Raw genomic sequence first — 16,724 nt, 5'->3', positions numbered from 1 at the left:
GACATTAAAGAGCACTCTCTAGAATTATCAAGAAAATGGAGGTAAACAAGGCATTTTTCATGAGCACTAGTTACCCTCACAAGTGCAACACCAAGGACTTTGCCATGGTTCCAAGGAAATGTACTCGGCACTGTTGTAGGTTTTCCATTCTGTATTTGCTGAAGGAGACCACCCTTGACTAGAAAAATATCTGAACTTGACCCAGCTAAGTGCAGAGGAACTTTTCCTCCCAGGCTTCATGTCTAACTAACCACTAACACTCTTCACTGCTCTTAAGGAACTCTGACAGCATTAGGAAACACCAAAGAGGCATGTCAAGGTTGAAGACACCAGATGACGTCCTCCAACAGTGTCAAAACACATCACTCATCTCCATTAGGCAGGTTCCAGTAACACACACACTCTTAACACCAATTCTTCTTCACAGATCTTTATTTTTAAAGTTATGCCTGACCCTCCAGATCTAACAGCAATGTAACAAGCAATTTAATTTAAAAAAGAACTAGTGGAAACCTGTCCTATTATTTTATAAACCCCGCTTTATAGAAACCTCTGAGGAAACAAAAAGAAAAAAAAAGGAAAGCCAGACTTGGTACTGCCGCCTGCTACACTCAGTCAGCAGCATGGAAAAGCAGGCTACAAACCAGGTTTTCTCTAGTAGTCCAGCCCTGTCTTTAGCAGAGGTAGGTGGGAGCAGGTCAATGAAGAGAGACTTTACAAAACATTATTTCAGATGTAGTTTAGAGCCTAGGTGTTCTTCTCTACTCTTCCTTTAATCTGTTGCTTTGTTTCCTTTCTCTGTTGCCATAACCACGTCAACCTAATTATTTTTAAAAACTGGACCCTGGTAGGCCGCAAACAGATGCACTGCATTAGTCAGTGGTTGTTACCAGAGAGAGGAATGACCAGCGTGGGTGAGAAGGCACCATGATTTGCTGCAAGAGCCAAGGAGGTTTCTTCACCACAGAATTCCAAGTACGGCGTGCGAAGCCTGGCAGGCTCAGGTGCCACCCCACTGGCAGAACCCAGTTACCTCAGCCTCAAACTCTGCTGTCGGCAGATGCAGATGTAAAAGAAGTCCAGCTTTCAGGGCATCACTTCAACACTTCAAAACTTAACTGTGCAATGAACAGTAAGCATGAATTGAAAATACACATTTTAAGCAAAGAGAGAATCCAGTCAAGTCTCTGATGAGCCTTTTTTTTTTTTTTTGGTAGCCTGTTCTAAAAGCCTTTCAGCTTGTGGACACTAAGAATATGGCCCCAGTGAAATGTGTGTGTAATCATTTGAGTGCAGTCCAATTCCCTACAGCACAGACAATTAACAATAAAGTACAGTACAGAGTATGCAGAAGGTTGAAAAGCCCTTATTCCCAAATTTTCTACCATTTTTTATTACTATTTTAAGATTAATTCAAAGAGAACTGCTAGACTTTTCTTCCAAATGACCATCTCCTTTAAAAGCAACATTAAGACTCAATATATGTTTATATGAAATTTACTCTAATTTCCCTTTTCCAGGTTCTCATAACTAAAAAATTTAACATATAAGCCTAACACTCAGAAATACCTTTAGTGGTCCTCATGCTGCTTTGTGTTCCACAGAAAACAAAACTTCAGTTTATTGCATTCATAGTCATCACTTGAATTTTTATTTTTTTTTAAATTTTCAAATTATAGTTTTCTTACAGAGCCTTACTGAAATCCCCATTTTTTTTTGCATTCTTGTATGCAACACAGCTAAATGACACAGTCACCTAAAAAAAAAAAAAAAAAAAAGAAAACCAAGCCCTACCTGAAATAGTTTCAAGATTCAAAGGTTTACCAAACTGAGCCTCTGCCAGAATCTTAGCAGCAAAATTCAACTACATAGAAAAGAGCAGGACAGAGCAAATCAGGCAGGTCCCCCATTGAGAATCAGAGATGACTAAGCCATCTTGGTTGAGTTGAGCTCAGTAAGTTGAGCTGTTCTGTCAACCCAACCAAAATTTCAGTAATTATCCAACAGCTCCTGCAAGAACCCAGAGCCAAACTTCATGATTTTCCATAATTTTAAAAAGAGAGGCTCAATCTCAAGATATCTTCAATTATAGACAAGACACTTGCATTCATGTTTCCCTGCTCACTTAAAATCACATCTAAGTTTCTTCTCTGATGAAACTTTTGCAAGCAAGAGCAGAGAAATAAAAAGCAGATTTATGTAGACATCATCCAGAAAATGCTACCAAATACACAAAGCAGAGGAAGGTATCTTCCTCCAAATTCTCGGGTTTTAACTTTTTAAACACCTATTTCAATAAAGGAGTAATTAAAAATGTGTGCCTCAAAATTAGGTCTCCTGTATGTGCAAACATGGGGTTTTGAAATAGTTCTTCCTTACTCAAAGCTTTCTTTCTCAGCTGCATTTGGGGCTGCAGTCAAAGTCAATTTGTATATGTCTTTTTAAACCCATTACTAGATAGCATTTGCCCTAGAACTGTGAAGAGCCGTGCAGGTCTCCCACAAAACTACCCCTACCAGCAGAAGCCTTTAATTTCCACAGATGCAAAACACATACACAAAGAGTTAATGAACTGTCCCAAGGCAAAAAGATTAACTCTTACTTTAAATCAGACAGCAAGTTACATACTTCTATGAAGAAATCTACTGAGACTTAAAACTGCTTCAAAGCAGGAACTGAAATACAACTGTAGCTATGAGTAATATATAAACTTTCTGATCCATAACTGATCCTAGCTTCATCTTTAAAAAGAAATTAAAAAAAAAAAAAATCACAGCAGCTGAATATATACGCAAATATACACAAAACCTTTGAAGAGAGGTTAATAAGTAACTGTGTTGGATCAGAGCTTAGAGACTATAAATTGCAACCTGCGCTCGCAGGTCTCTAACCCATCAGCTCTTGGGCTGGTGTGGCAGTGGAAAATCTCATCCAACACCCTGTTTAGGTGGCATTAGAATCTCGAGTTTTCTGTTCAGATGCTGCTACTCAGCAGAACAGTTACCTCTGATAATGATACAGCCTCCCTCTCGTACAAAAAGGCAAGATGACCAAAATATCCCCTTGAATGCCCAACTCTACTGAATCAAGAGACTGCTGCCACAGATTTAATGCTCCAGCACTAATGTTCAGTATTTTCAAACTTGATATGAAAATCGCATTTTTTATTACACAGAGTATAACAGTCATTGGTCATTTGCATTCATCCACCCCAGCACTAGTGAGGAAGTGCCTTCCAGATAGCGATGAGAAAACATAGGAAGTTTTGTTATCGAGTTGTGTCTCCACTCATCTTGCACTAGGCAGTGCAGGGAAGGTAGGTGAGCAGAAATGCAACAAATATACCCCATGTTTTCACATACAGGGATGCCATGCACATCTCAAAAACACAGAACTTCAGACATGCAGCAAAATGTGTTAAAGCACTTAAAATGCTCTCCAGATGATAACAGGTAATGTAATACTCACTCAGACAAATCAATGCACAGTAAAACATTTGTGCTTACACTTCAAGTTTCAGAATAACATTATGTCTATCAGAGTATCTGAAGTGCAATGGAAGGAACGTTTCACTGAAATCAGAAGCAAGAGACACCATTTAAAGAACCAGGAAAATACACACAGGTCAGATTACTGCCTTATAATAAATAACAAAACAGCAGGAACATGCAGACCTTAAACTCAAGATTTGTTTCTAGATTCATTATACGTAAAAAAAAAAGAAAAAGAAAAAAGTAAATATCAAGAACAACCCTGTCTGATTTCCCCTCATCTGGGGCCTTTTTGGCTAGACAACTGTTACTTTATTGTAAGGAACACAGGTATTGCCAGAAAACATTATTTACAGAATGATTATCAGATTGATTACATAAAATAGAGATGAAAATATACACCCTCAGGTTTGAGATAAGCCAAGCAAATTCACTGCTGCTAACTACAGCACTTTGAAGAAGGCGACAGGCACCAAATATCAAAGTTGAATCACAAAACTACTCGAAGTAACAGACAAATTTGGGAAGGTAGAGGTACAGCAAAGATCAATGAAGTTGGAATGGTTTATAAGTCATACTACTATACCAGAAATTATTTAGCTTCATTAAAACTCTATTTCTCATATATAAAACTGAAGAGAAATCTTCACTCCCAGATTGTGATTTCTACAGGTACTGAGCAGCTTTTTTTTCTTAATGGATCTACGTAATGCTTTGTACTCTACATCTTACAAAATACATCCCCACGTTTAAGTGCATGACTAGAAACTGCGCTGAAATCATGGAAAAAAAGCGCTTCATAAATCACAGGCGCCATAAAGTCACAACAATGCTCAGCTCCAGTTTCTGGAAGCAGTTCTGTGAGAGGTGAAGTTCTAGAAAAGGGACTTCGATCCCTGGTTTTCGAACTCTGACCACGCGTCGTTCAATTCCATGAAGATCATTTTGGCATATTGCTCATAAGGCTGTCCCGTGGCCTGAAAACAAACAGAACACATCACAGGCATACAAATATCAGGAATTAGGTGACTTAGAAAAGATCCCACTCCTGTATTTGCCCTCTTATTCGACAACTTTAGACTGACTTGCGAACGTAACTTTGCAGACACAGAACTCTCTCCAGCCTTATCCAGAGCTTGCCACAAGTATTTTATGCAAAGCCAAGCCCTTGGATTCCTTACGTTATATTCAAGATTGGAGTGAAATTCATAAATAACTGACACTTAGCTAAAAACAGTTTTCAAAGCTGTTTCCACAAAAAAGTTGTAGTTATTATTACTTGAAGGATCAAATAAGTAACTTCTGCATTTGCTTCCTGAGACAGCTTGCAGTAGTGCACAAGGATAAAATTTGAGTACGTTTTAAGACAACTCCTTCAGGATGGGATTTTCTGGAGAAAAACCTGTTGCTGATTGTCACTGATGTTAAGATTCAACATGAATGACATTGCACTCCCTGTGCATTTGCTTCCACACTCAAGGACAGCATGCTCACGATTCCCTGCCTGTTTCACAGCAGCCCTGACTCTGGGCCAACCCAACCCAACCCTCGTGGTTGATAGAGATCCACTCCCAGAGGAGGAATTATTTTACCAGGTTCTTTCCAACACAAAAAGGAAACCTCAGAGCCCTTTCCAGTATCCTTCTCCTTCACCTCCTGCTTAGCTCTTGCCAGCTGCAGTACTTTAACAGCTCTTTTGGAGGGTGCTTTAATGGATAAGCGGCAGAAAAAATAAACAAGAAAGAAGACTGTGCCTCAAAGAGAACTGTGATCTGACAGTGATGCACTGAGGGGGCTACAGAAAACACCAAAAAAAAACCCCACCCCAAAGGTGAAAGAAGCCACATAGACAAGAATACTGAAGGATTGGGGGAGAAAAAACCCCAAAGAATGTGTTCTTTTTTTTCTGTTATGAACACATGACGACCTAGGATTGAGACTACTGCTCACTGAACCACCAGTGATGGCAAGCCTGAAAATTCAAACAGGTATACTCAGTGCTTATATTTGTATCTAAAATACAGCTCAGTGCAATAGCTTAGAACAAGAAGCTACCTTGATACACTGGAAGGCTAACAAACCATGGAATGCATTAAATATTTTAGAAAGACTACTGGAATATCACACTTATCACACACTTCTCATCTGATCATTGGTTTACTCTATTAAAGTTTACTTTTCCTAGTAAAAAAATGTTTAGTAAACAAGGTTCAGCAGGTTTTTCCCAATGGTTTTGCTATGGCAGCCTCCAAGCCCCCATTTACAGGTGCACAGTCCTAGAAGACCCAAAATATCAGCTGACAGATACAAGGCAGACTCCACTAGGCAGCACTAAACCTGCCTGCAGTCAGAATCCAGCATAACCGACTTTGGTGCTCAGTACATCTTTCACAGGATGTTCCATTTGTTCATGCTTACCCATCGAATCCTGTCCTGGGTCAGGACAACAAGAAAAATCCTGTACTGCCAGAATGCAGCAGGACACCACGTTCAGAAGACAATGGAAGCAAAGTGAAGAGCACCGAGGGTGCTGATCAAGAAGCAAAGCATTTTCCAGTGGCTAGTGTGGTGTGGTAAAAGCAGTTTGTATTCCCTCTAAGGTAAAGAAGATCAGAGGAACACACTCACCTTATCTGGATGAACTACAAGGACTGCTTTCCTGTAGTACTTCTTTACTTGTTCAGGAGTTACTAAATCTGCCATGCTGACCGGTTTCCACTTAGTTTCCCCTTCCCAAAGCACTGTATGAAGAGTGGATATTAATGCTCTGATATTTCTCTCCTTTCCTTCAATCCATTCAAGAATCTGGAAAAAATCAGAATATACAGAGCTGAATGCAGCACTGAAAGGATTCTCAGCCTATCTAGAGACATAACCCTCGTTCTGTGCATGACTACAATTTTAAGACTCAAGTACAGTTCTCTTACTGCACTCAGTTCCCAAGTTCAACTGTCTTAGCCACCCAAAAGTGAAACTTTGCATCTCCCACTCGGGAGTAGTTAATTGTTTTCAGTTTATTGCAGAAATTCAGTCATTGCAAGAAAAACTACTGAGGTAGTTACATATTACAAACCTCTGTGAAAATAATGACAAGGGAATTGCCAGGAGTAATTAAAAACATCTGTTAGAATTAGATACTACATTCAAATTACATTAAGCTTGTCCCTGGCAGGGCGCAAGATTAATTTACTCAAATTTTTACTTCTTTTACAAACATTTCTAAAACACCCTAAAGGCTACGAAACTGAAAGTATATTATTATGTAATGCTATCCACGTGTAATGCAGTAAAATAATCTGAACAGCTGATCAGGTAACACCTCTCAAATTGGTTATATAGCTTACTTCCAGAATTGCATCTCCAAGTAATTTCTTAGGGCAGTAGTAGCACTTGTTAACCAGTTAAATGCAAGTATGTGGTCACCCTGAAGACAGCTATTCTCACCTCCCTGTTTTTTAAAGCATAGTTTTGTATCATCAGCTAAATCCACATTGTCCAAGGACACCTATGGGAACACTAAAGAGCCGTTCTAGCTTGAAGAAATGGGAGTTCGACAAGAAAACTCCTTCCTTAATTCTCCAGATTTAGTTGAAGGAAGCAGAAATTTGCATTCCATCCATACATTTTTGTGCTGTTATCACTGCTACTTCATTGCCAGCTGACGCTTGGTCATGCTAATTATTGTACAGCCATATGATTTAAATAAAGATAAAATTTCATTCTGTTTTATCAGAATGGGATAGAATTAATTTTTTTCCCTAGTAGCTGGGCAGTTGGCTTTAGTAGTGACAGCAGCAACTAAAACATTAGTGTGTTATGTGGTGCTTCCCCTGAGACAATGGCTTTTCAGTTTTCCATGTTCTACCAGTGAGCAGGTACAGCAGAAGCTGGGAGGGAGCTCAGCCAGGAGAGCTGACCTGAACAGGCCAGAGAGATATTCCATATCATACCCAGTACATCATTCCCAGTACACAAACTGGGGGGGATTTAACTGCAGGTTGCCCATTGCTGCTCGGGGACAGGCTCGGCACTGATCAGCAGGGGTGAGGAATTGCATTGTGCATCTCTAGTGTCTCTTGGGCTTTATTCCTCTCTCTCTTTTAAATTATTATTGTTACTATTGTTATTATTCCAGCCCAGTCCAGTCTACTGTTCTATTTTATTTTTTCACTATTTCTCAATTATTAAACCATTTTTATCTCGACATGTGAGTTTTACTATTTCCATCGATTCTCCTCCCTGCCCCACCTCAGTGGGTGGAGGCCAAGTGGCTGCATTTAACCCTCTGGGGTTATGCTATGGCTATTACTTCCTCTGTTAGTCATTGTATCCTTCTGCTAAGATCAGATTTTCACTTAAATCAAAATCACTGTTAAACAAACCTTGAGCTTTAAGGGGTCCATATCTTTAGACATTTCCTGTTTTCTCATCTCAGCAATGGTCTTTGGTCCCTTTTTATCAGATTTCGCTGAAAATCCTTGATTGGATAAGAGATCCTCAAAGTCATTTTCTGAAACTTTTGGCTTTTGACCTAAGAAAGGAGAAGAATATTAAATAAAAAGTTACATAGGAGAATACATTAATGGGGGAAGTATATGGCACTCAGATACACACGCCTGGCATGTACCACTGCCATGATAAATATTCTTCAGTGGCTTGATAAACTCCACAAGACTAATAGAAGGACAGGAATAAAAGAGATCACTGACAAGCTTTCAGTCCAACAGAACAGAAGCTCGTGTGCATCCACCTGACTGAACACTTGCATGCCCTCTTTTTTTTTTAAAATGGGAGTAGGCTTGGGGGAGCACACATCCATCTGTTCATGATTTTGGAAACGGTTCCATTTTTCCACTGTAAGTTAATTCCAATTGCTATGCAGCAGTTTTTGAAGTGACCATATATTCAACACTCTAGTTACAAGTGCGTAGTCAACATCTAAAATGTTGAAACTGACACAGAATAGTGAAGAGATACAATACCAACATGAATATTCATTATAGAACCAGCACATTTCAGAGAACTACAGAATAACTGAATTCTGAAGAGGCCTCTGGATGTTATCTAGTCCAATTTCCCTCAAAACAGGGACAAATAGGTTCATTTCTCAGATCTCTGACCAGGTGAGATCCATCTCTTTTCAAGAGAGAGGAACTACAACATTCCACTTCAACATTTCATCATACTAATTAATTTTCTTGCCTTGTTCTACAGGCTTCCACATGCTGCAACTTGTGCCCTCTGCCTCTCCATCCTGTCTCTTCTTTCCAGGCACAGACCAACAGAATCATTTCAAAGTAAAGTATCTACTGTTCATTTGTATGCCAGTTAAAGGGAGGCATAATCCTAATACCAACACACCAGGAAAATAAAATTTTCCAAGAAAATTGATGTAGAAGAGGCCACACCCATCCCTATAACTCTAGGTTTGCCTATTCAGTTGGAGAATCTTAAAGGACTACTTCCAAGTATGATTCCATCTAGTCCTGCCTCCATATCTGTTTGAAACCCAAGAATTTCCAGTAAGTTTACCTTCAATCTTTCTCAAGAGCAAGTACTATTTTTGGGCTCCAAATAATGTTGCCTCCCTTTCCCTGTGTATCACAGATGAACTAACACGAAACATTTTCAACCATCTCTCCCCAGATAGATCAAATTTACCTTTCTAAACCCAGTGGTACAAAACCACTGTTCATGTGGGTGAGTAAAAGTAGAGTTGAGACTTTATGCCCAAACTTGCACATATCTGGGGCATCATCACCTCGTCTCTGTTATACACCAGGACAGCTTTGCAAAAGGAGAATACCAGATTTGCCAAGAACTCCCATTTTTCTGTTTTCTACTAGATACAACCTAAATGTAAATAAAAATATGGAGGCACAAGAGCTTCTGCAGGTAACTTCACACGGGTCATTGTAAGTAACAGATTCACAAAACTTACCGAAGCTTGGGGTTCTGACTCCTCTTTCTTCTCGTCCTCCAATAACACTCAAGTTTACTGTGTAGTTGGGCTTAGCTGCTGTGCTGGATTTAGTCTGAGAGGGCCACGAAGTACTTGGTGGTTTGGGGGATTTCTGCCACTGATTTCCCAGCTTCTGAGATGGAGGAGTCTTCTGACTAAATCCACTACCCAAGAGTCCACCACTGGAGGAACCTAAAAATAAATACTAAGTTAGTTGTTCAGTTTGGTGTCCGTCACCTGTTTATTACAAGTAAAACAGTTTAGTCTTAACATATAACCACATAGTTCACAGTGATACCACGATACACGAGAAAACGTAACAGAAAATTGTGAGTAAAATGAAGTTAAAAGAGCCTCATTAACAAGTAACTTGGATAGCAGGAACTAGAGACTGAAAGTCTTCCAGCCTCTTACAACTCAAGTTCTCAAATGCCATCTTCAGCAGACGCATCCACTCTTGTCTGATGGGCCAGGCATGTGTCAGACCAGAAGATAATTTGGCTGTGACAGTAGTTGTGCCTCCCCATGTTTGTTAATATGCAGAAGACAATCAGTAACTAATCACATGACCAAACAAAGCAAGCATATTGAGAATATTTTCAAAGTAATGCTTTCAAAGTCTCCAGTATTTCTTGGACCACTGTTTAAGAAAGATTCACAGGGAATATCACACAGGAGTCAAAAAATCACTGCAGGAGACGCTGATGTAATCATCCCAGCATGGCACAGGCCAAGCTCCTCTGGGTATTCATAGCAATATAAACTCAGTTTGCTCTTTCAAAACTGTTTCCTCACACTTCAGCTCCCTTGATAGCTCTCTTTTTTAGCTGCTGCTGATAGCTATAACTTGCACAAGAGAATGTCTTCCCCAGGGCCATGTATGAGATTCTTTACTATAGCTTTAAATACCACACCTGATAAAATCTAGTATTCAATACAACACCTGATATAATCCAGGAATTTACTGGATTTTTTTTTTTTTTTTTAGGAAAGCACTCAATTGCAGTCACTTATAACTTGTAAAATTCACAAAAAAAATCTTTACTAGTCAGAGTACATGGTGCTGCACTCTGAAAAGTTATCTCTTCCTACTATTCTTTCAAAGCATTCTGCATTCATTATTCCAGTCTTCAAGGGTACCAAATTCTTCCTGCAGGGCAAGCCAGTGCCTCACTATTCACAGAAACCTTTCAACACCACACTCCTGTTTCCTTATACAAGACCATTCCTAGAAAAGAAGAGCATGATGACACCAACTGGCACAGAACAGAACTGGTATCCTGCCACTACCCGAATACACTGCTTTTAACTACCTTTAGCTATTGCTTCTTTTGTTTTTATATAGCATTCACATTTAAGCAGCTTGCACTCCCATAAATTCTCTTCCAGAATAATGACTTGTATGTGGAGTCCAAAAAACTCCTATGAAAGAAACAACAGTCTGAATTCCAGTTCTTATAATGCCTTGAAAATTCATTTCAGGCCTGAGAACGTTAACCAGGACAGTGACATTTGGCTACTTTTTAATGCAGTCCTTTTTCCTATTGAAAGTTAACTGAAAGACTAACGAATTGATCTAAGTCCTGCTAAAATCAGTTCCATTTCTTCCACTGGATTCAGTGTGTGCTACACCTGCATCTTCAAGTTAAAGAAAAAAAATTTTTTTTTTTTTTACTGTCACACTATCTGTAGATTTAACAAGTCTGTATTGACCTGAATTATTAAACTTGAAAATTTTTGTAAATTGGTTGCTGCCAACCAGCCTCTGCTTCTGCACGTGATTATGCACAAGCCACATAAACAAGTCAAACACTGCCTGTTACCTTGTGCTTCTAGAGGATAATTTCACTGGCACTCAAGTCAATAACTTGCTAACTGCCAGGGCAGCAGAGTAAAACCTCCGTCAGCAACAAGCTAAGGGAAAAACACGTTTCTGCAATTCAGCAACACTAGGCTGTTCTGAATCCTTCCCTGTACTCTTGGCAGCTGGTCACATTTATGGTAGTGTGGGCACTGAAATGAAAGAATCTCAGTTCCTTTTGCTGCCCTTCATTTTCCCACTGTTTGAGAACGTTGCAGAGCTAATTCCTGAACTTCAGGTGAGTGTAACATCCTGGAACAAGTGTAACTCCGCGTTTTGTCTCATCTTCCGTAACACCTTGTGCCCACCACTGCAACTGGCACTTGTGTACACGTATAGGTGTGATTTGTGCTCATCTTACGAACCTGACAGAGGTGAGCAGCAGAGCCTGAATTCAAAGAAAAGTACATAATTACAGGAAAACAACTGTCACTTTGGAACTAACAAATTTAACTAGTTTAATCCACCTTTCATTTCATACCCTTCAAGCACAGTACTAATCAATGCTAGACAAGAAACCTCAGGTTCAGTTACTGAATTAGCACCTTCTGTTTTCTCTTACCATCTCAACTAGATTCTGAAGCATTAAGTATTTTTACTGCCTCTAGATCACAGCTGCAGTTTCTTCTGAAATATTATTCTGGATGTTGCACACAGTATCTGTAAAATTCAATCTTTTCTGATTATTCATCAGGTCTCAGCAGTTACCTCAAGCTGGTTGTTAACAATTAAAAGGAAACACTTTCCTTATAGGCTATCAGTAACATTTGTTTGCACAAGAAGCAAATAAAAAAGTAGGGGCATTAAGTATAGTCTCTCAAAAGTAAGATCTTACCTGGAAGACCAGATCCAAGATTGGCAAGATCAGCAAAAGGATCTAAGTTCTGAGATTTCGCCTGGCTGAAAGACAGACCTGAAGACACACCAGACTGGCTCCCCGTGGTGAAAGCTTGTCCTGTATAATAAGAAGATGTATGATGTACATGGTCTATTTGGAAATTCAGAGAATTAATAAAAGCCCTATTTCCAGAACACCTTGTGCAAACCTCCCCTACATTCTGCTTCATCACCATGACAAGAATCACCATTACTATATAGAATTGAAACTATTTGTTTCCTCTGTCTTGAACTTAAATCTGAAGAACTACACATGTGCCTTATCTAAGCATCATTTAAGCAACAAAGCAAAAAATGCATGAAGACATGTTCAGCAGTGTCAAGTGACTAAAATGACCAAGTCTGGAGTATTCCTTATTCCCTCTAATGGAAAAATTTAATTTTATAGTACCTTCACTAACAGGCTTCAGCTGTGGTGACGCTACACTGCTGGTTGTTGAGGAATCTGCCCAAGAATCCCATCCACTCAAGAGATCTGGTTGGCTCGTAGAAGATGATATTTTAGGTGGCTCTGGTGCCAAACTCCCTATAGAAGAAAAATGAATTTTTTTTTTTAAGAAAACCATCACAATCATGGATATTTTGGTAATACCAACAGAATGGGTACCACACTGTCTACTACAATGGTCAGTTACACAGCTTGCTCAAATGTCTCGTTAACACAGCTATGCAGTCAAACAGGACTCAGAAGGGGTTTATCACTGGAATTCCTTCGTTTATATTTAAAGCACCCCGCACACTTCATAGATAAGGTATTTTCATGCACAGGCAATGCCATGAATTTAACAGCTTAGGTCTCCCATGCAAAAGGCTAAGGTCAGAAAGCAGCAGTGCCTCATGAATAGTGTTCTTTATCACTTAGCACACCCTGGGTCCTACACAGGTGGAGCCAGGTCACTTCGAACTGCAGGTTTGCCCAACTCCAGCCTGTTGTGACAAAGGGAGCTCTTGACCAACTAACAGCCCTCTCAGGTGCAATACATGAACAAACCCACACAATTAATAAGAGGAAGACAGATCTCTCCTGGGAGAAGATTGAGAATCTCTAGCTCCATGGTTAAAAGACACTTTTCAATATGCGAAACTACCTTGCCATCTAAACACAGGCAACAAAAGTCCTATTCAAAAGGAGGCAAGGGTGCTTCCACTAACTCCTAGGAAGTGTGGCATCCAACAGGAGGTTATAACTGCCATCTCTGGCATTTTCAGGTGATTCCCCAGTTGCTCACTCACACACCAGTATGTGGTGAGCAATCCTCGGAGTGGGAGGCCCTGGGTGTGGAACACTCAAAGCTGCATTCCTCAGCAGCTCTGAGCATTCAGCTCGTGGAGACTCACAGTGAAGCAGGACAGCTCTCAAATGTAACCTCTGTTTCAATGCTACGACAACAGTCAGTGCTACAAGAACTGGCTGTATTTCAGTAAGATCAAAACATTCAGTAGCGTTGTAAGACACTTCAAAGACATGGCAAGTGGAAAGTTAGCCCAGCCATCCTTACAAAAACAGTGACATTTTGAGGCTTTGAATGTTCTGATGACTACATCACAGCCTTTCACTTCTTAGCTTCCCAACTTTATATTCTGAATATTGATAATAATCCTCCTAATTGAGGAAACTATTACAAGCAAATTAAATATCCCCTCTAGTACCTCAATCCACTGTATTACTATATATTATTAAATACTACTTATACTTCGATCTTACAGCTGTAAATACATCAAATACTCTGCAACAAATATCTGCCAAGAGCCTGTATTTCATCAGTACTCTCTGATGCATGGGAAGGAAAACATCAGAATAAAACGCAAGAAGTACCTGCCATGTCCAGCCCTTTCTCCAGGGCTTCAGCTTCACCTCCCTGCCTCTGAAACGATGGGAGAAACAGTATATATTTGCCTCAGTACTCAGGACCCCAGCTATCTGCTAAAACAGCAGTGCCACTGGTTGTAAATCTCAGAGTATCCAGCACCATCTATTCATCAGTTTAGAAATTTGTTCAATTATATGCCCCTCCCAGGGGCCATGTAAGCAGCCCTGAATTATTATAAGTATCAATTTTTAGGCTAGAAATTGTTTTGGCTTACAACCTCTGCTATCAGAGGTTTTTTTTACAGAGGCATAAGAAAATTAACAACCACATATGAAATTAACTGTTATAAAACTGACTTGAGAGAAATAAGAATAAAAGTAAACTACGGTTGAAACTACTTTTGAAAGATTGAGAACACACCATGGAAATCAGCTGTTTTATAACTGCTGGCTTAAGAGCAGTCAAGTTGATCTCCTCCCCCAGTCTGAACTAAGCAGGAAGTAGCCTGCTGCTGTGAACAGCAGTAAATTCACTATTAATAGTAAGAGCTCACATACATCCACTACATTTTCATCAGAAAAACACTGAATAGTTAACATATTACTCCTGAAACTGTTCATTCTTGTGCTATGTTCTTTTTAGGTGTACAAACCTGGGCATCACATCAGATTTTTAACATCAAGGTCAGGGCAAAGAACTATTTCTTTATTAACACTGCTCAAGCCAAGCTAAGATGTAAAAATAAGTTGGTGGTAATCAGATCACACTTTCCAGCTTTCCAAAATAAGAGACCTGCATTTTACTATATCCTGCACACAACTTCACACAAGGTTTTCTTTATTTAACTTGTCATCTCCACAGGAAATCCTTTAATCACAGAAGACAACGGGATTTTCTGCGAACCGAGAGGCTGGTTTAGTATGATGCAAGGTTTTTTTAACCTTGTCTAAAGCCTGTCTGAGAACACAAGTTGTCACAGAAACTAGCTTCTGCTTGGAAGAAGACTACACTGGTCACTCGGGTTTCTTTTGATCAAATTAGTTCATTTTCACAGAGGGAAATACATTCCTGACTTGACTGCATTAAAGATGACCTGCTACTTGGGAATTCAAGAAAAAATTAAATTACCTTGTTAATATGTGGCTGTTTAGCAGCAACTGTGCAACAGTTTCCTATTACAGGTCAGAATGCCTTACCAGACCAGGTATTCTCTAAGAACTGTCTTTCCTTTTAAAAGTTCTACGATTTTAAATTTCAAGCCACATTTGACAAATACAAGGCTAAAATTCTAATTCTTGAACTTGTGTTCACTGAAACACTATAGGTATCTATAGAGGTTTAGTAATAGTTTACTGCCAATGAAATACATCACTAAAATCTGATTCTAGACACTTATTACTGCTACAACAGTAAATTCAACAAATGTAATTACTACAGCTTACTTTGAATGGTCACTGGCATTACTACTAATTTATTTTTAGTGAGTTTAAAATTGTTTCTCACTTTAATAACCTCACGTCTTCACTTTCTTTTGCTCACTTAACACAGTTCTTCTCTCATTTGTCCCTTCTTTTCAAGTTTCTAGCGATCATGTCTTTTTACTACCACATTCATATTAAAAGCAATATAACTATTAATATTCCTAACTTCATTGATAAAATTGATACCTGTAACTAGATGGAAAGCTAAGGGCTCAAATACATACTTCATTTCAGCGAAACACATAGAAAAGCTACCATTTGAAAGATAAAGCAGCATGAAGTGTTAAGCCAATTCCTCCACTTCAATAAAGATTGCATGGCCACAGAGAAATAGTAGGAAATCACTTTATAACAGACTAAAGGGAAAATCAGCACTTTTTCTTTTCCCTATGTTGACAGAAATCTCCAGAAGCCACATTAAAACAGCAGGTAACCTAACGGATTTACCAGGTGCAAGCAAAATCAGAAAGAGTAAGCATAAAAAGTAAGCATTGAAGTCAGATGTAAAAATATTCCTCCTTTTTTGTCTGTACTTGCTCAAATGTTACTAACAGCTGAATAGTGATGGTGGTCTCCTTAAAGTTGCAGGTAAACATTTAGAGAGCAGAAATTCGCTCTTTTTTTTTTTTTTTTACTTTCTAACTTCAATTTAATACATGTAAGGGTTCTCTGTCTCCTCTCTGACATGAGGACAAGCTGAGGGTGCTGGTATTGTTTAACTTCAGGAAAACAAGAAATGGGGGCAACCTTATCAATGTGTGAAAGTACTTAATGTGAAGAAACAAAAAAAGACTGAGCCAGACTCTTCTCAGTGCTGCCCAATGGAAGGACGAGACTCAATGGGCACATTTTTTCTGTAAGATCGGTCCCACACTGGTACAGGTTGCCCAGCTCTAGAGTCCTCCTCCTTGGAAATACTAAAAATCAGCAAGGGCATGGTGTTGAACAGCCTGCTCTACCTGACCCTGCTTTGAGCAGGTCAGGTAGATAATTTCCAGAGGTCTATAGTGAGTTAGAGGCTGAGATCATAGAATCATAGAATATCCTGAGTTGGAAGGGAACCACAAGGATCATGCAGTCCAACTCCTGGCCCTGCACAGGACACCCCAAGAGTCACACCCTGTGCCTGAGAGTGTTGTCCAAATGCTTCTTGAACACTGTCAGGCCTGCTGCTGTGACCACTGCCCTGGGGAGTCTGTTCCACTGCCTAGCTCCCTTCTG

At 39.5% G+C, this 16,724-nt stretch overlaps 1 protein-coding gene across 2 annotated transcripts in view; it reads right to left on the bottom strand.

Moving 5' to 3' along the window:
- Positions 1-2,958: 2,958 nt before the first annotated feature.
- GAK (cyclin G associated kinase) overlaps positions 2,959-16,724 on the bottom strand; it is a 69,034-nt gene continuing 55,268 nt past the window's right edge. For both annotated transcript variants that reach the window (XM_027901758.1, XM_027901843.1), the window contains exons 23-28: positions 12,603-12,737; positions 12,150-12,269; positions 9,433-9,645; positions 7,874-8,022; positions 6,120-6,296; positions 2,959-4,468 (exon numbers count right to left, since the gene is read on the bottom strand). In XM_027901758.1, the coding sequence (XP_027757559.1) occupies positions 4,367-4,468; positions 6,120-6,296; positions 7,874-8,022; positions 9,433-9,645; positions 12,150-12,269; positions 12,603-12,737 (896 nt within the window). In that variant the 3' untranslated portion in view covers positions 2,959-4,366. The remainder of the gene's footprint in view (positions 4,469-6,119; positions 6,297-7,873; positions 8,023-9,432; positions 9,646-12,149; positions 12,270-12,602; positions 12,738-16,724) is intronic.

This window comes from Empidonax traillii, unplaced genomic scaffold (genome assembly GCF_003031625.1).
Source record: "Empidonax traillii isolate 1590-97213 ecotype Southwest subspecies unplaced genomic scaffold, ASM303162v1 scaffold2:size4533513, whole genome shotgun sequence".
Classification (NCBI taxonomy): domain Eukaryota; kingdom Metazoa; phylum Chordata; class Aves; order Passeriformes; family Tyrannidae; genus Empidonax; species Empidonax traillii.
The sequence above is the reverse complement of the archived record's forward strand: the minus strand, read 5'-3'. Positions and strand labels throughout refer to the sequence as shown.